This window comes from Danio rerio, chromosome 17 (assembly GCF_049306965.1).
Source record: "Danio rerio strain Tuebingen ecotype United States chromosome 17, GRCz12tu, whole genome shotgun sequence".
Classification (NCBI taxonomy): domain Eukaryota; kingdom Metazoa; phylum Chordata; class Actinopteri; order Cypriniformes; family Danionidae; genus Danio; species Danio rerio.
This window is the reverse complement of record NC_133192.1, coordinates 33,875,714-33,897,015: the sequence shown is the minus strand read 5'-3', so window position 1 is coordinate 33,897,015 and position 21,302 is coordinate 33,875,714. Positions and strand designations below refer to the sequence as shown.

Below are 21,302 nucleotides of genomic sequence, written 5' to 3'. Positions count from 1 at the left end.
CATCCATCAAAAATATATTACTGAATAATTCTTAAAAAATTATACATCTAGCAATGAAACAAAAAGTTTTATGAATGAATATCTGAATCATTTATTGAAAATGAGACTCTAAATAAATATGGGTTGTACAAATTATAATGTTAAATTTCTACATTTGTGATGTTACACCACAGCTCAAATTATTAAGACATTACTGCTAAATTATTTGTCCTCCTATAAAATTATTATTATTTGGATAATATTTCCCAAATCATGTGTAAAAGAGCAAGGACATTTTCAAAGTATTTTTCATCTGACGAAAATCTTATTTGTTGCATTGTGGCAGGAATAAAAGATTTTAGCTATTATAAAACAAACTTTTATGTCAATATTATTAGTTCAGTTAATAAAAAAATGCCTTTGACTACAGAACAAACCAGTGCTGTCCAACGATTCGCATAGTTAACCTAACCTGCCTAGTTAACATAATTAAGCCTTTAAACTGCACTTGGCATTTCTTCATGGAGTTTGCATGTTCTCCCAGTGTTCATGTGGGTTTCCTCCGGGTGCTCCGGTTTTCCCCCACACTCCAAAGACATGCGCTATAAGTGAATTGTTGAATTCCCACATAAAATAGTAAGTAAAATGAATGAATGAATGAATGAACTGCCCTTTCAGTAGGTTATTACTATCTTGCAAAAAAATAGAAATAATATAATGTACAAGCAAAATTGCAAAGAAAAAAAGAATTAGTTATTACTAATTAGTTTTCATTCATTTTATATTAATTAAATAATATTATGTTAAAAATATTGCTAAAAAAATCTTGTCTCTGTTAAACAGAACCTGGGAACGACTTTTAAAAGAATTACTATTTTATATAAATGTCATCATTAAAAAGCATTTTTGGCAACTGGTCAAAATCCAAGACTTTATACTGTACCAGATTACCATTCAGTCCCACAACTATACCAAATCAACTTCAGTAAAATTCAGACCCAAAGGAGAGTCTGAATCTCAAACCCTAAAACAAAAGGATATGATCACCATATCATTGCCATGTGACACAAAAGCACAAATTATGTCCACTATATGCCATATTTAGCCATAAAAAGACAACTTATATGCTTGACGTGAGCCTTGCCAGATCATAATAATATCACACACCCGGTCTGCAGGGCACTGTATAAGCTCATAGCTCTTCGCTTCTGGTTTCTCAGACACCCATTATTACCCACGATTCAGCTTTCTGAGGCAGACAGGAAGTGCCACTACACTCTAAAAATGTCTTTTCCCCCTGCTGAGAAGCTATCGGTCACGTTTCAATATGTGTTTATGGGCACATCCTGTCATTTTGGCTGTAATTTACAGCGCAGAGGCACACATATGCAGAAACCCCCGCACTTCCTTTACCCAGACCCAATTTCCTGTCTGTCATTATCCTTCACCCGCCCCTCTTCTTCTGCTCTTTTTGTCTAAGAAGGATTCAATTGAGGAAAAGGGTTTGCACAAAACTGGTCTTTGCACATATAAGTGGACTAATGGATTTAAAGTGAAAGACATCATGATTAACTATTCAAGTCCATGTGAAATAAACTAAAACAAAACATACAGACAAAATATTCTACGTTATTGTAGATTTTGATCCTAAATACTGCACAAAACAATGCAAACTATAAAACAAATACGCTCAATATAAAATACAAAAAGCTTAATAAATTTATCTCAGGACAGCATTCAGTTATTTTATGACAACGATATAAATCAATTTAATAAATAAGAAATGGTCTAAATAGTTTTTTTAAAATAAGAGCTTGGGTGTCATTTTGGATAGCACACTTTCGTTTGAAGGTCACATCAATAATATTATGCCTACAGCATATTTACACCGTGTAATATTACTCTTCTCTGCCTTTCTCTCGCAACCAATAACACAGCAATCCTCATCCATGCATTAGTTACTTCACGTCTTGACTACTATAATGTACTTCTCAATGGGCTTCCTTCTAAACTTTTCCATAAACTCCAACTGGTTCAAAGTGTTAAAGCTCGTGTCATGTCTAGGATCTCACGAGCATGTCACACCACTTCTTTATCAGCTTCACTGGCTTCTGGTTAAGTATGGCATCGATTTTTAAATATTATTTCTCACTTTCAGGGCACTTCACAGTCTTGCTACTTAATATCTCACAGAACTTCTCCATATTTACACCCCTTCTCACACTCTTAGACCAGCCAACTCTTTCTTTCTGGTGCCACCTTGCACTCAATTAAGCACAATAGAAGCCAGATCTTTTAGCTCCACGGCTCCTCTGCCAAGGAACTCGCTTCCACTGGACCTTAGGAGCAATGATAGACTTCACACTTTTAAATCTTGCCTCAAGAGCATTGTTTTTAAGCAGGCTTTCCTTTGACAATCTTGTTATTTTATACTTAGTTATTTTGTTTGTGCTCGCAACTCCTCTCATGTATTTAAAATTTAGTTTGGCAACATTTTATTAATTGTTTAATAATTTGTTCTTGTTTGTTTGTTGATGCTTGTTGTATGGAGACCTTGGGTGTCCACAGAGGTGCCATTTATATATAAAATGAATTTTTATTATTATTATTTTTCCTATTATTATTATTAGTAGTAGTAGTAGTAGTAGTAGTAGTAGTAGTAGCAGTAGTAGTAGTAATAGTATTAAAATCACTACATGTTTATTGCAGAAAATGGAATTAAATTAAATGGTTTTGGTCTGGTCTGAAACTTCAGTTTGAGACTGTTATTTCCTTTCAAATGTAACATTCTCATCTCATCTCATCTCATCTCATCTCATTTTCGTAGGCTTATCCGGAGCTGGGTCATGGGGGCAGCAGTCTTTGGAGAGAACTCCGGACTTTCCTCTCCCTAGACACTTCCTCCAGCTCCTCCAGGGGGATCCCAAGGCGTTCCCAGGCCAGAAGAGAGACATAGTCCCTCCAGCATGTTTGGGGTCTTCCCTGAGGCCTTCTCTCGGTGGGACATGTGTGGAACACCTCCCTAGGTAGGCGTCCAGTAGGCATCCAAAACAGATGCCCAAGCCACCTTAGCTGACTTCTCTTGATGTGGAGGAGCAGCGGCTCTACTCCAAGTTCCTCCTGGGTGAAAGAGCTCTTCACCCTCTGTAAGGGTGCACCCTGCCACCCTGTGAAAAAAAACTCATTTCGGCCGCTTGTATTTGAGATCTTGTCCATTCGGTCATGACCCAAAGCTCATGACCATAGAGAAGGAACGTAGATCAATCAATAAATTGAGAGCTTTGCCTTTCCGCTCAGCTCCTTTTTTACCACAACGGACCGGTACATCAACCACATTACTGTTGCCGCTGCACCAATCCACCTGACAATCTCACGTTCCATTCTTCCCTTACTCCTGAACAAAACCCCGAAAAACTTGAACTTCTTTACATGGGGTAAGGATTTTCCTCCAACCTGAAGATATATTAATATACTTATTTAATATTTAATATATGCATTGTGCTTTTATAGCTAGTTCCATAAAGCAATATTTTACAGTGAATTTAGAACAGCTCGGATATTTTAGATGCTCTAAATTTTGTGTATTTATTGTTCATTTTGCGTCAAAACAAAAATTGTAATGTTGTCATTCATCTTAGGGTTGTTGGTTTGGTTTATTTATTACTTCATTTTTAATCCCCAATGGGAGGAAATGGAAAAATCTCACTGGATCCAAGTTTGATGGTGATAAAAGCATCCATTGTTGCCCCTCTACGTGCATATACATCCTTTCTAGACAGCATGCAAAAATAATTGTGTCAAATTAATAGGATATACACACACAATAATAACTATACAAAACCAAGACTTCTGCTTAGACTGTGAAATGTCTTGTAAGGTCATGCAGTTTAATGCTTACTAGGCTGGGCTAAAAGAGTCTAAATTTGCTTTTCCTTCTTTTTTTTCTTTCCCCTTCTCGCCCATGTCACGTTTAAGCTATTTGAAGCCAGAGCTGATGACTTGACCAGATTTATTAGTCTAGTGTCAACGTGAAAACCCCAGAGAATGCGTGTGCGTGGATATGCGCATGCGCGTGAGGATGTGCTTTATTGAACATAATGAAATTCCATTGAGGCTTCTAACGAAATACAGCACTGATAGCAGCAGGCCAAACAATTCATCAGTTCACAAATTAATGAAGCCTGAGTGCTTTATAGGTGTTCTGCTGAAGCGCTTTGGGGGCCAAAGAGAGGAAATCAAGCAAATATCTGAGGTATGGCAAAAGGGAAACAATTATTGAACTCTTTTCAATCATTATTTTCTTTTGCATCTTAAGATATATTCTCTTTTCACTCAAATGCCAATAATTTTTTTTTAAACAGACCACAAAGGAAAAGTCGAAGATGTTTAACAGCTTTTATGTGGGAATTTTAATTACATGTGTGGGAACCACAGCGTGTGTTTGGAAATTAATCCAATGTGGGACAATTTTACTGTATTCTTTATGTCTAAAAAAAGCTTTCTGAGAAATTCTCGGAAATTGACAGGCATGATTATTCACACATGCTCTGCTCAAATTTACATCCACGTTTTTGGTCACAGAGGAGCAGCTGTTCCACTTTTTAAAATGTGATCATTTTAAATAAACTTTTTTCCAACCGATATTTACATTTCCATCCTTTTCCCTTGAATGCTATGCCTTGAAAGTTTATACCCTCCATCTCTGAGGGAAAAAAATCTGAATTGCTAGGAACAAAAACAGATTTACATCTAAAATCTCAAATAATGTCACGATTCTGGAGGGAAAAAATATTTATCTAAGCAATCTGACTTCCTGATTTCTCATGTGCAGTTTTAAGCTTATACCTCATCGTTCTAGCTTTATCAATTCTGCTGGAGCTACAGTAGTGCTCGGGTTGACACACAAAAACTGCTTAAAGAATGAACCCATGCTACATGCAAAAGAGTAGTATGAGTCTTTTATGGCTGCTTGAAAACACTGGACAAGCTCAAAATGTTTTACACCCTATTTACACTTGTATGCAGTATTGTCCTTTTCTGATAAGACTATCAAAAATACATCTTCATACTAGGTGTAAACAAAAACTGGTTAAATGTGGACTTAAAAACGTCAGACCATATTTACACTTGTCTTCAGTGCTATTTACTCTACTTCTGATAAGTTTAAAGAAAAACTCATCTTAATTACCAGGGTGTCTGATTTATAGAATTTGCAAAGAAATCTTCAACATTCAACAGAAACATTTTAAATCTATTTATTAAAAATTATAGCTCATATGATGATTTAAAGTGATTCAATTAAGTCAACATTCAAGTTAAATATGTTTATTTAGAGTTTACTTACAGCTGCGCACATTCCAACCCAGGCTCATTCTGAAAACGTACCTCTATATACATTTCTGGAGAGTGCAAAATAAGTCACAGGAGGAACGTTTTTTGCAGTTCTTGTTTTTGTAAATCCACCAGAGGCCAGTGTAAATGCTCTTTGGCTGCTGTCAACTGACTGACTGAATGACTGACTGACTGACCAATCAACCCACCCTACTTCTTGCTTAAACCCAACCAATAGTGTTTTCAACAGCACCAATTGACTCCCCTAAACCCAACCAAGAGATTTTTAAAAGGCAGATTTTTTTTATTATAATATGTTAAAAAGTGTAATGTTGGAGGCGCGTACACAGTTCGTTGTCTTAGAGGTGTGTTGCTTCACATGAAAATTAATTTCGACTTCCCGCCCAACTTAACGGGGATGGAGCCAAGAGCTCCCCCGCTTTGTGTATGGCAACAGACAGGCAAACAAAGAGAAGCAAAATGAGTGAGCACCAGCATTCAGCCGTACATGCACGATTCGGATACAGACCAAGTAGAGACTACTGTTGAGAAATCAATATTCCTAATGTGCCAGAATGTGTCAGAGTGGTAGTTACAAAATCATTTGTGTCTTTGTATAGTTTTACAGCGGCTAAGTATCGATGCATTCGTCAACCATATAGGGATGTAATAATTTACCGGTTTCACTATTAACCAGGCTTTAACTCGTCATGGTTAATTAGTCATAAAGGCTTCTTAACACTGTGATTCTGCACAGAACAAAACTGCAGCAACTAAACAAAGTTATACCAACTGTGTGCTAGTTTAAAGTTCTGAGCTTGTACACTGAGACTAATAACTACGGACACTGGATTAACTTTGTCAGGGTACACATACGCGAGGCAACACACTCACACTTTCCAGCCACACCTAGTTGAGATGAAAGGGAGGTTCTGTGAACATGGGAAATAGAAATGGCTGAAGTTTAAGGAAGAAAAGTACACAGGTTTGCAAACCCACCTAAAGTTACAAACAATGGTGCCAATGAGAGCTATCATGTGGTGAATGTTGATCCGCCAGCCGAGATCAATCGAATGTTTTTGGAGAGAGTGCTGAAAGACTCGGAGGATCAGCTGTTTTTTACTGGCCCGAATCTCGATACGTTGCATTCACTGCATGTTCAGAGCAAAAGGTCGCTATTTGTAAAATCTCTGTTGCTCATTCACAGGAAGATGATTAAGGCTATTGTGTCGAGCCCAATGAGCCTTCATCTAAAAATAGAGAAGGGGTGTTTCTTTGCTGGCATTGCTTTGACTCGCATGCTAAAAATGGCAGAGGTGAAACAACAAACTTAGGATATGGTAATGCATGCCTATCAATCAATCATGGTGGGCGGGGGAACCGCACTCCTACGTCAAGTTGTGGTCGATCTAAAAACCGCTCCAATTGGTCCACCGTTTTTATGCTGTTACATTTGAAAAAAAAAGACTGGGTGTGTTTTTATCACCCCAATATGACGGTCTATACACTATACAGTACCTACACACGTCTGTCCAAACAACTTAAAAAGTAGATTTTTCACCATAGCTGCCCTTTAAAAATGAAATGCAGCCACACGTACTTCTGGCTACATATTTCATGATCTCCAGAAATGTATATAAGGAGACATATTCAAAATCAGCCTATGTTGGTACAATCTCCAGTCCAGTTTTTTTACAGATCACAACTTTTGCATGGGAAGTGAAGTACGCATATTTCTGTCCTCAATTTGTGCGTACACCACAGTAATAAATGAGGCCCCCAGGTGTAAACAGGACCCTAAAGCTTTTGTTTGAGTGCTAAAACTTGTAACGTGGAAGTGAAAATGTGGAAGGCAATCCGCTGCGTAAAACATATGCCAGAATAGTTGGCAGTTCATTCCACTGTGTTGACCCCAGATAAATAAGAGACTAAGATGAAGGAAATTATGAAAATTGAAAATTCCCCCCAAAAATAAGTACACAATGCAATCAGCGAGCAAAGTTCAGTCTTACTGAATTGCTTCCCAGCTCATAGAAACCTCTGACCAGTCATTTCCAAAGCATCTTAAACTCAGACTTTCTTCAACCACTAGGCCAACAAGTTAATTCGTTTCTTGTTCGCAGCATCTTCAGCTTTCCTGAGTGGATGAGTTGAATATATTAGTCCTCTCCTAACAGCCAGGAAAAGCAGCATCAGCAGTCTAAGAGTCAGCTGCTGAAACAGGACGAGAGCGGGGAGATTGAAAGAGGAAAGAGCGATAGAGAACTGGAGATTAAGAGTGAGTGTGTCAGCTAGACAGAGTGAGTGTGTAGGTAAATGGCTAATGTGGGTGTGATGGTGTGAATGAAGAGAGATTACTGGCTGAGGGAATCTATAGAGTTTATGACCTCGCTATAATCTCTCTCTCTTTTTCGCTCTCGCTCTGTCTGTCATTCTCATGCTCACCGAGCTCACTGGTGTTGATGCACAGCTACAGATTATGATTTTGAGGCTCTCTGATGGCGGAAGAAACGAGAGAGTCTGGAAGACCGGCAGCTTAAATGGTTGAGGCTAACTAAGAGTGGCATCTTATGATATCTCTTTAAATGGTGAAGAATTGTATCATGAAATGTCTTAATTCAGAGTTGTCAACAGTGTTAAAGACTTGGATTATTGTGTAAATTATAGACCAGTGCTAAAAAAAGGAATTTCATGTAGGACAGAGTATTTCTTTGTCAATAATCATACTTTCAGGTTGAAACATATTTAGACAAATTTGAAACATCTTCAGACATATTTTTTTCAAAATGATTCTAGATGACATCATCAATATATATGGCATATATGGTTTTCATAGTAGAGCATGCATGCGCACACAACAGCAGGAATGGCAGCACACACTAGGGTTGAACGATATCATTTGCAAAGTTGTGACATTGTTTGCAATATACCTGGGAAAATTCTGCACATGATAAAGTAGACTTATAGTAACAATAACGATAAAGCCTACAATCAGTCTGTGCAATGGTTTATTGCAGCAGCACATGAGAAATACAGTTTTGCATTTATAAAGCAGTTTACAAACAGATTTACAGACTTTAAATTCACCGAGCTCACTGGTGTTGATGCACAGCTACAGATTATGATTTTGAAGCTGGATTTAGAGTTCCTTATATATATATGAAGAGTTCAGATGCAAAAACCCTTTAAATCCATCAGACCTCTTTTCTTGTAAATTAGCATTTTCTATCAGGCTCCTCTGATAAGGTTGATAAGGTTGATCCTCTGATAACATGTTTTTAAACATAATAGTTTAAATAACTAATTTCTAATAACTGATTTATTTTATCTTTGCCATGATGACAGTAAATAATATTTGACAAGATATTTTTCCAGGACACTTTTATACAGCTTAAAGTGACATTTAAAGGCTTAACTAGGTTAGGGGAATTAGGCAAGTTATTGTATAACGATGGTTTCTTCTGTAGATTATCGAAAAAAAAAATTGACCTTAAAATGGATGTAAAAAAAACTAAAAACTGCTTTTATTCTAGCCAAAATAAAACAAATAAGACTTTCTCCAGAAGAAAAAATGTTATTAGAAATACTATGAAAATATCCTTGCTCTGTTAAACATAATTTGGGAAGCATTTAAAAAAGGGGGAAAAAAAATCATAGGGGGGCTAATAATTCTGACTTTAACTGTATATGACATGCACCCCAGGGTCAGTATTACATCCTAGGAAAAAAAAACATCCCAGCAATAAGAAAAAAATAATAATAATTATATGACCCTGGGTTGCATGCAGTATACAAATCTGAAAACAATGCTTTAATGTGCAAAGTTAATGTGCAACTAAATTCACAGCCACATTTGCATATTACATGGAGTTTAATATCCCTATTTAAATAAAATACAATTAATAAAGACACAATTGGAAGGAGAGAGGATAGATGGATGGATGGATATTCCTATTAAACCATGATTTTATACATATGGTAATTTAACATAACAAATGAATCATAAATTAATTTATTCTAGACTCATTATCCTAACATATTTTTTATTTCACAGATCTTGAGTGTCTGAAAATGAGTGTCTTGTGACAGGTACAAATACAAATGAGTATTCTGTTACATAAAATATTAAAAACCAGAATGATTCATAAATAATCAACACATGGCTCATATGGCAATATGTCTGCACTCATAAACATGTTCACGCTTAATTATTTATTTCAGTTAGTCATAAGTTATTCACACTTGCATTACTGAAAGTAATTAGAAAATCAAAAACCATATTTAGCAATGTACAATGCAAGGTGTTGAAAAATGCTCAACTGATGTGCATGTAATAAAAAATCTCTTTATGTCTTTTATATTTAATATAAATATCTAAAGACACCCTAAATGTCTATTTACTATGTACCATATTTAGACACCATGTTTGCACACTTATAGACAAAAATACACACAAGATGACAGCGAAAGACAAATGAGAGCAAAGAGCTCAGTCCTGAAGCTCCTCACTGCACAAACTGATCCCTATTGTCTGAGCCGCAATCAATAACTGGGCGTTTCTCCCTATCAGTGAATGAGAGCATGTTTGTGTGAGTCTTTGGGGAGGTGTTGAGCTCTGGATCAATGCAGAGAACAACAGGGGTCCATTCAACATGTCAAAACTCAGAAACACATAAACTGGTGGAGCACTCTCACGACAGCTCATTATGCTACCATATTCACCCAAATAAGAACATCTACAGACCGTTACTCAACTCGTTTCAAACTTATGAATGTTCCTTTCTTCTGCTGAAAACAAAAGATGACATTTTGTTGACATTAACTATTAACTTTCAAGGTAGAAAAAAAAAACCTATGAAGGTAAATGGATGTGTTAACTGTCTGTGTGTGTTTGTACTTGCTTTTATATCCTGGTGGGGACTTAAAGCTCAATACACACAAACTCATGGGGACTTGTTTCACCTCAGTCTTATCTCACCTTGTGACCTTAATTTTTGTCCCGACAGGTAAACATGCTAATGAATCACAGAATCGCAGAATGAAGCATTTTGAAAATGTAAAATTACAAAATTACATTTAATAACATTTTGGGGTAAAGTTGGGCTATGGCAGGCGTGTCCAAACTCGGTCCTGGAGGGCCGGTGTGCTGCAAAGTTTAGTTTCAACCTCAATCAGACACACCTGGGCTAGCTAATCAAGCTCTTACTAGGCTTTCTAGAAACATCCATGCAGGTATGTTGAGGCAATTTGGAGCTAAAAGACACCGGCCCTCCAGGACCGAGTTTGGACACCTCTGGGCTGGGGAGATTGAATATGAAGTGTATGTGTTCAACAGAAGAAGAAAACCTGTAATACTTCAGATTCTCAAAAACGACATGCTTATTACCATATCACTACATTATTGGGCGATTAAAGCCTTATTATTCCTATATCCCTTCAGATCCTTTAATCCTACCCTACACCTAAATTTGAGAGCCCCTTACTACCTATTAATAAGCAAGAAATAAGATGATTATATGAGGCAAAAGTCAAAGTTAATAGTTAATAGTGTAAATTGCCCCCCGATTTAAAGTGTGAACAAAAGATGTAAAGGTTTGGAACATGTAAGGGGTGAGCAAATGATGCACTTTCATTTTTAAGATGCCTTCATGAATGAGCGCATCTGCTTTACATCAGACCATAAGGGATAGTGTAATAAAAGTCATTTTCAGTCATCCTGAACAATGCGTAATGACTGGCTTACAGTGTGTGTCTCCAGGAGGTAAAGCCAGACCCATCCCAAACAGAATAGATTTATCAAGGGTGCTATGAGTTGATCCACATGACTGCTCGGACAGACCTGAATCATTTTAAACAGAATCACAGAATCACATAAACACACGATCCAGCTCATGAGGGTGCGGTAAAACTGTTTCAAAGTTTGCTGATCACATCATCCCACCCTTTAACACAAAGTTTTATCCAAAAACACTTCGCAGTGTCTTCTGCTATCACTTTCTCACATGAAAAACAAACATACATGGGAAGGGAATGGCAGATTTCAACACAGTTCCCACAAATTCACCACTACTTATCGACTTTATCAGTTCTTTTTTCTCTATCAGAATATACACGTTTTCTTCATGCAAATATTGTTCAATTTTGTTCATTTAAAAGTGTTTTAGAAAAGTTACGTTTATGCGACAATGTTGTCAGTAATCATCTTTCCTGTCATCTCTCCCCTGTCCTATAAACAAAATGCATAAAAAAGGCAGAAAAAATTGAACAGACAACATAATAACTCTATTCTGATTAGTCTTTCATTTTCTTTTCAGCTCAGTCCCTTTATTTATCAGGGGTCTCTACAGCGGAATGAAGCGCCAACTTATCCAGCATATGTTTTTTACGCAGCGGATGCCTTTCCGGCCTAGGCAGGTAAAGGATGATGATATAATAACCTATAATCACAGTATCATTGTATTGTGCTCACCGCTCTAAAATATATTCTTTTTTTTAACGTCTGGGCAAAAAACAAACAAACAAATGTTTTCCCTTTGAAAACAATATATTCTATTTTTTGGAAGATTTGTGATATTTTGGAGCAGAAAAAACACATCAGGCTATATAATTCAAATGAATCATTGACTTCTGCTGTCTTCATTTGTTTCAAAAATACAGATTTCTTTACAATTTAAAATGGCATTTTTGGAGATTTTTTCCTGCTGGATATACGGTTCTACAAAAACAAAAACAAAAAAAACAAACAAAAAAAGGAAATAAAAAATCTTACACACACTGTACCTTAGAGACGGTATTACAGAAAATTTTGGCAGTATTAAAACCTTGACTTTTACAAACCGCGGTATACCTTAAAAACGGTTATCGTCCCATGCCTATTCCCGCCACATACCAACCTTGGTGGGAACACTCATACACTCTCATTCACATACATACACTACAGCCAATTTGGCTTATTCAATTCACCTGTACCGCATGTCTTTGGACTGAGGTGGAGGCCGGAGACACGGGGGGTAACATGCAAACTCCACATAGAAACACTGAGGCGTTTTATTGTAGTAATGTAGTGAATGAAACAATATTTACATAAAAAAAACTCCAAATAATAACATAGCATTTAAAAAGAGCAGTTAACATTAACTGTATTCAATACACAAGGTTGTTCCCAACAGGTCAACAAATAATATCAAGAATTGAACACAAAGCTGTAACATCGTTTTAACTCAGTTTGGACAGCAATGTTTTTGGTAATAAGGTGAAAATTTAAAAGTGAAATATTAAATTAGATTATGGAAGCAAAATTTTTGCCATTCAATTTAAATTGAACCAACGCCATATAACATTTTGATGTCAGTATGATGTATTTTCAACACCAGCTTCACATGGGCTGTGGGGCCTTGAGAGTTTTCATTTGCTGCAATATTTGTAGTATTTATCACTACACAAACTCCACAAAATACTAAAGCATCATTTTTTGTCAACATTACACTCAACTATAATATTTTGAATGTCAAAATAGTTCTGATTACGACATTCAATGGTAGCCGAGAGAGCTTAACATGCCTCTATTTAAAAAAACACATGCAATTACAAAACGCGCCAGCAAATATAAAACACAAACAAAATAAAACGCGCTTTTCTCACAACGCACACAAATTAATAGAACTCGCTCCATTTTCTCACAACATTAACAATATAAAACACGCTGCATTTTCTCACATCACAAAAAATAAAACACACTGCATTTTCTCACAACACAATCAAAATGAAACATGCTGCATTTTCTCACAACACATTAATACAATGCGCTGCATTTTCTCACAACACAAATCAAATAAAACATGCTGCATTTTCTCACAACGCAAACCAAACGAAACAAGCTGCATTTTTTTCACAGCGCAAACAAAATGAAACACGCTGCATTTTCTCACAACACAAACAAATTAATACAACGCGCTGCATTTTCTCACAACACAAACCAAATGAAACGCGCTGCATTTTCTCACAACGCAAACAAATTAATACAACGCGCTGCATTTTCTCACAACACAAACCAAATGAAATGCGCTGCATTTTCTCACAACGCAAACAAATTAATACAACGCGCTGCATTTTCTCACAACACAGATAAACTTCGAAAACGTGTTGCATTTTTTCACAACTCACAATAATATCCAAACATGTCTTCATATAAGTTCAGTATTGTTGTTGCAGATGAATTATAACATAGAAAACGCGACTTAAATATTTTCCAGCTAGCTAGATATTAATTAACATTCATACAAACATCTTTACCGAAGCCTCTCTACTTGACGGTTGGTCTCGCGCATCCACCATGTTTGCAGTTTATCTACACTTTTCCCCCACGTTTGCAATTCTAATTGAATTCACGTCCAACGCACAATGTACTGTGGGCAGTATCAGCAGTTAGAGTATGAACGGTTCTACACTAAAATTTTTATGGGGAACAGTAAACCATCTGGGAACCTTTGGCATACTCTTTTCAACATTCTACGATTTGGAACATACTGTATGTTTTTTGAAATACTATTTAGGGTGGATAGTATGCAAATTGAGACGCTGCAATAGTCTCGGCACAGCAGCATCCGTCACGTTTAAGGGTCCCCTTGAAACATTTCCATTGTGTTCAGTTCTTTTTGAAAGTGTAGCGAGAAAATGCAGCACGTTTTATCATTTTGTTTGTGTTGTGTGAAAATGGAGGGCATGTATGCCTTAATGTGCATGAGTTGTGAGGATTTTGGAGCAAGTATGCTGTCAAACAGATTAAGATATTTTCTTAATTTGCTGCTGTTTTTAGTAATTGCATGTGTTTTCTCAAATTGCAGCATGTCTCGGCCACTATAACATTCCCTATTTATAATGCAAATAGATTGTACACAAACACATCCAGACATATTTTAGATATGCGAAAGCACTAGGGTGATTAGGTGGCCATTAAATCGGATATAGATACTAAATATTTGGGATCACGATTAAAATTCCATAATTCTGGATCAGCAATTCCACAAACTTCGCCAGATTATGAGGATTTCAGCTATGGATGAAGACATTACAAACACACGCACACGCAAACAATCTCAAAGCACACGAAACAAATTAGCCATGGATGGATACTCTCAAATTGCATTTTAATGGCTGTAGGTACTTTTTGCTGTCAAGTGTGATACTGTGAAACCATGTCAGCTCTGCTAACTTCAGGAGCTTGTCAGCGCAGGGAATGAGGTGCTAACAAGTGGAAATATGAGGCTCATATTCACATGCACACAGGTGTCCAGCATTAAGCAAAAAGCCAAAGTACTGCCCCCTTAAAGTATGGTTTCAAGACAGCGCCCCCCAGTGGGTAAACCACGTTCATACATGCATGTTAACCAAGAAAAAAGGCAAATGAAAGACATTATAAGAGGGGTTCTTTTTGTTTGCATTCATTTTCATTTGCTGTGATCAAACAGAGAGTTTCGAGAGTCCCCTGCAATCAAAGCTCTGAGACATGCTATTATCATCCTGCCTTCAGTGTAATTACTATCTTTCTGAACACCAGCTTAGAGTAGCATGTGTGCTCTTGTGAAAGAGAGAGCAGAGGATCCGAGATGTGCTGCAGGAACAATATGATCTGATGAATTAAACGGTGAAACCGGCAGGTGAAAGACAATAATTAACCCTAAATGACCTGATGATTAACCAACACACAGTTTACATCAATCATCTGTTGCGCTGAATTAAATAGCAAAACCCATTTTCAAACCAATTCCAGTGACCTAATATAACATGCACACTTGCTGAACTAAAAAAAGTATATTACTAGATCAAATGCACTGTCCATATAGCTGAATATACACTGAACATAAAGTGTATGATTATCAGTGTATTCAAATATAGTCATCAATACAAAATAAGCAATTAGATATGATAATGCATTCAGAATCACTCACATAGTTAATTATACACATGGCTTTTATTAATTAATTAATTATTTATTTATTTATTGCCAGATCAGCAACTTATGGCTATTTCATGGCAAAATGTATAAACATAAAATATTTCATGATAAAAACAAATTCGTATTACAATAAAAAGTTACTTAGACAAATATAGGATAGAAATAAATAAAATTCACACAAAATATATTCAAAGGTAAATATGATTTTTCAGTTCCTTGTTTGATAAATAATTTGAGATTCCTTTTTAAAAATGTCCATCAAAGTAATCTCCTTATAAAAATTGTGTCTCATGGTATTTAAACTTCCACATTCCAACAAAATATGTTTCATGGTAAGAGCAGCCTGGCACGAATTAGGCATTTATTCATCATTTGCATTGTTAAATATCCCATTAAACTTTTATGCCAATAATATTTCATTATTAAACAGTAAAGAGTTAAACAGTAGGCACTAACCAATTCCTTTAAAGGGCTCTATGTGTACATTTCAGTGCCCTAAATGCCCTTAATCCTATTTTTATACACAGACATCAGATATCACAATGTGTTTAAATGGCCACGGTTGAAAGCACAAACAAATGTGCATCTCTGCTCTTTTCCTGCTATTGTTGTTCATCCTCATACACACAAAGCTTCCTATTTATCTCCATCAGTAACTCTCCTAGTTTTATTAATTCATTATTCATTTTCAAAACTTACCTTTTTTACATATTCACACAGATGGCAATAACTTATAAAAATATAAGTGTATAACTTTTCATTATTATTAATAATATTATTACTATTATTGTTATTATCATCATCATTTAGTGTGGCTAGCCTAGCGCTGCACATTTTACACACTTTAGTGTCCTCTACTTTACATATTTAACCTTTCTTTTTAGCAGTACTGTTTGAACTGTACTGTGGTACACCAGTTTGTCAATGTGGCAGCTAAAGCACAAACCTCAAGCCTCAATTTATTGCAAAAGTGTTCCAAAATAGTACCATTCAGTGATCCACCATATAGTTTGAGAATCCATAAAAGCGCATTTTAGGGATAGATAAGCTATAAAGGTCGCACGAAACGTATTAGTAGTCCTCAAAGTAAATATATAAAGAAGCAGTAGAATGAGGTTTCTTACCGTCGGGTGAGTGATGAGTGGAGATGTCAGCTGTCAGTCCCACTACCAGCAGCACAAAAGCGCGCAGTCCGTTCATGAGGTACCAGCTCTCCATGCGCCGGTGGATCCTCATGATGCCCGGCTCCTTATGATCAAATCTTCATAATATACCGACAGAAAACACACTCACTCACTCAAATACACACGCGCGCTCACAGCGCAGGAGGAGAGGATGTGAGGGACTTCCTGCAATACGATTAAATCCACAGGGGATCGAGGGGAGGGAGGGAACAGACCCGACAAAGAGATGTCAGAGTCAGAGAAACTTTACAAAGCCAACAGTGGTGAAGTCTCGCGCTCGACTGTGTTCACACTGTCCTGAGTCGCGGGAGGAGAGTTGTGAAGGAAAGGGAAAAGCGCACGGACAGATGTGGACAGACGTGCTTTGGTCTCGTGCTTTAGGTGTTGATTTTTATTTTTATTTTTTGGAAGAGCGCTGCTTGAAATCTCCACGTGTTTCATAGCGGTGCTCTGCAGGGTCCTAAAGCCATTAGCAGCGTGAAATAAAAATAATAGACTAATTGTTTTGTAACTTTTGGATGTATTTTTTATTATGATGATGATGATGATGATTATTATTATTATTATTATTATTATTATTATTATTATTTTTTTTTTTTTTATTATTATTTTCTTTATATGTATCTTTTAATTGTACTTTGTCCACTCATTTTTTATAACACAAAAAGTAAAATATTATTATATTTTATAAATTCATCTTTAATTTAATTCATGTTTATTTCTATAGCGCTTTTACAATATAGATTGTGTTAAAAGGCACCTATGGTAAAAAATATACTTTTCAAGCTGTTTGGACAGACGTGTGTAGTGTTTAGATAGTCATATTGGGGTGATATAAACACACCCAGTCCTTTTTTTTCAATTTAACAACATAAAAACGGTGGACCAATTGGAGCGGTATTTAGATCAACCGCAACTTGACGTAGGAGAGCGGTCCCCCCGCCCGCTAATATTGATTGACAGGCACGCGTCACCATATCATTTGTTGTTTCACGTCCGCCATTTTCAGCGTGTGAGTCAAATGTCACAACAGGAACACCCTTTCTCTATTTTCAGATGCAAGGCTTATTGGGCTCAACACAAGATCAACATTCTCCACATGATCGCTCTAATCGGAATTATTGTTTGTAACTTCGTTTGTTTGTAGGTAGGTTTGCAAACTAGTGTACTTTTCATTGTGTCTACCTTAAACTTCAGCTGTTTGCAATTCTCGAGGTAACAGAAGCTCCCTGTGAGTGTGATCTTAAATTGGTGCAGCTGGAAAGTGCGAGTGTGTTGCCTCACGTGAGTGTCTCTCCATTGGAAACAAAATAACAAACTTGCCTGCAGGTCGTACACCAGATCGGTGGAGACTCTCAGGGGATACCGAGACGCTCAAATCCTCAAAAGGGACCTCAGGCCCAGGCCTTCGCCGAACTTGATGAACGCTGTCCTGGCTGCCGCGGCAGTGACAGGGAGCTCGTCTAACGCAGCAAAGACACCGGCGGCCGCCATACACTCTGCCCTGTCTGCTCCACTGGCAGCTGCCTTCGTGCTTGTGTACCGGGAGCCTGTTTATAACTGGCAACCGACGAAAAGCACAGTGAAAGAGAGAAATGCGTTTCTGTTCAATAATGAAGTATTGAGTAATATTCACTTTCTAGTGGGTAAAGGAATGGGAGTCCAGCAGATACCTGCGCACAGGTGACTCTTTTAATACACTCATTGCAAAGGGGCTAAAGTTCGTTTATTTTTGAACATTCAGACTTTCTACTTATTAACTTGATTTTCATTTCAGATAGTAATAAACTTGCCTGCAGGTTGCACACCAGAAGCTCCGCTCGGCGATACGCCATGCATTTTGGAATTCTAAACATAGTTTTCTATTAGGGTACACGCAACGGCGCTTCAAGTCAGCGGCTGTCCGCGGCGCCCAGCCACGATTCGGGACACTTTATATTTCTGCCACGCCACAGAGCTCCATCTGAATAGTTTCAATTTAAATAACATGCAAATGTGCGTGTCTGGTGTGCCGTGTCAAGGCTCTGAACGGTGCATCCGGTGCCTCAGTCAAAGTTAATCCAGTGTGTGTGGTTATTAGTCTCGGTGTACAAGCTCGGAACTTTAAACTAGCACACAGTTGGCTGTAAAACTATACAAAGACACAAATGATTGTGTACTCTCTGCTTGGTCTGTGTCTGAGTCGTACATGTACGGCTGAATGCTGATCCTCTCACTCATGTGGATTCTCTCTGTCTGCCTGTCTGTTGCCAAACACAGAGCAGGGGAGCTCTTGGCTTCGCCTCCTTGTTAAGTTGGGCGGGAATTTGAAACTCATTTTCATGTGATGCAACACATCCCTAAAACAGTGAGCTGTGACACTTTTTAACACATTATAATAAAAAAATCTGAACTGTGTTTTGAACTGAACCTAAACTGGCACTCTCAGAAGAACTATAATATTAATATTAAATCATAAAAAAGGGGTAAACTATGTGCCCTTTAAAACCACTTAACTTAAACGTTCTATTAAACCGAAACTGTGTCAGTCCAGTTTTCAGAGTTAAAGTTCAGTTAAGTTCAGTTAAATGTGATTTAATTTTCACTGCTGAAAGTCCAAACATTGAACAGTCAATACATCGATGCACAGCTCCACAAGTGCCAAACTATGCAAGCCAGAGGCAATCGTGGTGAGGAAGAAAACTTCACCAATTGATAAAAGAGAAAGAAAAAAAAAACTCAAGCAAAACCATGCAGGCTCAATTGGGCACGACCAGTTCTCTCGGCAAACTTCTTGTGCAGAACTGCAGTCTGCTGGAGACTGGAGAACACTGGACATCCATATTGGAGAAGCTGCAGGTGTGAGTAGCTCAGGGACGGGTGATCAGGCTGGCCCGTGGGATTAATGCGAAAATTTGTCTCTTACTGGGGTCTTTCAAGAATCAGTCTCATGCTCTCCACTACTCCATGACCGCTGCTCAGGATACGGCCTGGTCCAAGATTATGAATATACTGTTATGTGATGCGGCGAGGCAGTGGCGCAGTTGGTAGTGCTGTCGCCTCACAGCAAGAAGGTTGCTGTGTCGCTGGTTCGAACCTTGGCTCAGTTGGCGTTTCTGTGTGGAGTTTGCATGTTCTCCCTGCCTTCGCATGGGTTTCCTCTGGGTGCTCCGGTTTCCCCCACAGTTCAAAGACATGCGGTACAGGTGAATTGGGTAGGCTAAATTGTCCGTAGTGTGTGTGGATGTTTCCCAGAGATGGGTTGTGGCTGGAAGGGCATTTGCTGCATAAAAACTTGCTGGATAAGTTGGCTCTGGCTATTCCAGAGTTTAGGAGCCTAACATAAGAAGGCTCAATCTCCTTTAGTAGACTTTGCTATTCCCGAAGCCTTGAGTTTTAAGATCTTAAAGAGCAGGTTGGATTTTAGATACAGAAGGTTGGTTAGATAAACGTTAAATGTAATTTTTTAAGGTGAATTAAAAGACATTAAGATATTTGAATTTGATGTACAGTAAAAATCCGGATTTTCAATCAATTGGAAATGCTTATGATGACCAACTGTCATTACCTGAAAATAGCTTCCAAACTATTATATATTTTATGCACATTTTGGAAGAAATGAACAACAATTTACTCAATCACACACCTTATAAATCCAGTCAATCCACAGAAACTTAAAACCTTCAAGAAGCCACTTCCTTTTTTGTCCATAACTGTACATACACACATACCTGTCTACAGTATAATATATAATGTTTGAAAATTATGTGTGCATTAATATAAATATGTTCATGACAATGATATAATATATATTTTAAATATAAAAAAATTATACAAAACACACACACACTATAAATTACTTGTTTGATAGGGATACTATGAAAAATGAATCAGCTCATTACTGTAAATAAAATCTAGTCTGAAAGTTGTGCAAATGCTTTAAATACCATATTTAAATCAAGACTATGTATCATTGCAGAAGAAATTCATAAACACTTTCTTACGTGGTTTCATCTAATTTCTGTTTATTTGCAAGAAAATTCATTTTCTTAATGGGGTCATTTTCCATCCCTTTTCGGTATGCAAGACACTCTATAATAACTTTCTCAAGGTTTCCAGCAGGTAGCATATTGACCTTAGAGACTCAAGGACTTGTTAACATTTTTGCATTTTCAAATCAGCATATTTGCTTGCTGCTTCTTTCATGAGACTTTCAAAGCACCACGGCAGTCTCTGAATTCTGATTGCGGAATTAAGACGAGTTCCATGCCCTTAATTTACTTGTCTCTACTTTATCATTATGTCATCCAATCTGTCACCTGATCAGTGAGTTTCCAGATTAATCTTCCATTACACCGCTCTCTCCTGAATTCTATTACCCCAAATTTCATGTTCCGCACCAGAAACCCTGACACTTCCAGGGCAAAGGAAACAGTGCAATATGTGCCCCTTCCTTTTTGTCATGCACCCGATGGCATTTTAACAGTACTGAACTGCATCACTTTTTGAAATTACCTATTCAAGAATAAGAACATACTGTCCAGATTTAATCTTAATAGTAATTGCATACTGAATTTGAATAAAAGCCATTTCAGATGACAATGCTGCTCTCCCCCTCCTAATGACTATTGTTGATGACCTTTATGAACAAAATCACTGTTATTTTAATAGTAGAACAAGCTGTACTTCATGAATCTTTGCAATGTGTTTTGCTGTTATCTGTGGTGCTAAATATCATTAACTGTGCTTAAACATCCTTGTGATAATGTCAATAATTTTTCACTGGAGAAAATAGTTCATTTTGATTATAAGGTACGGAAAAACCTACAGTACAGAGTATACAATATGACAAAAGTCTTATCGCCTATTCAAGT

At 37.2% G+C, this 21,302-nt stretch overlaps 1 protein-coding gene across 17 annotated transcripts in view; it reads right to left on the bottom strand.

Annotated features, from left to right (window-relative positions):
• Positions 1-16,602, bottom strand: part of adam12b (ADAM metallopeptidase domain 12b) — a 159,355-nt gene extending 142,753 nt beyond the window's left edge. For all 17 annotated transcript variants that reach the window (XM_073928655.1, XM_021467445.3, XM_068214608.2 and 14 more), the window contains exon 1: positions 16,390-16,602. Coding sequence is in view for 6 of the 17 variants with exons in the window: in XM_021467445.3 (XP_021323120.2) it covers positions 16,390-16,501 (112 nt within the window). In the remaining 11 variants the exon portion in view is untranslated. The remainder of the gene's footprint in view (positions 1-16,389) is intronic.
• Positions 16,603-21,302: the final 4,700 nt, after the last annotated feature.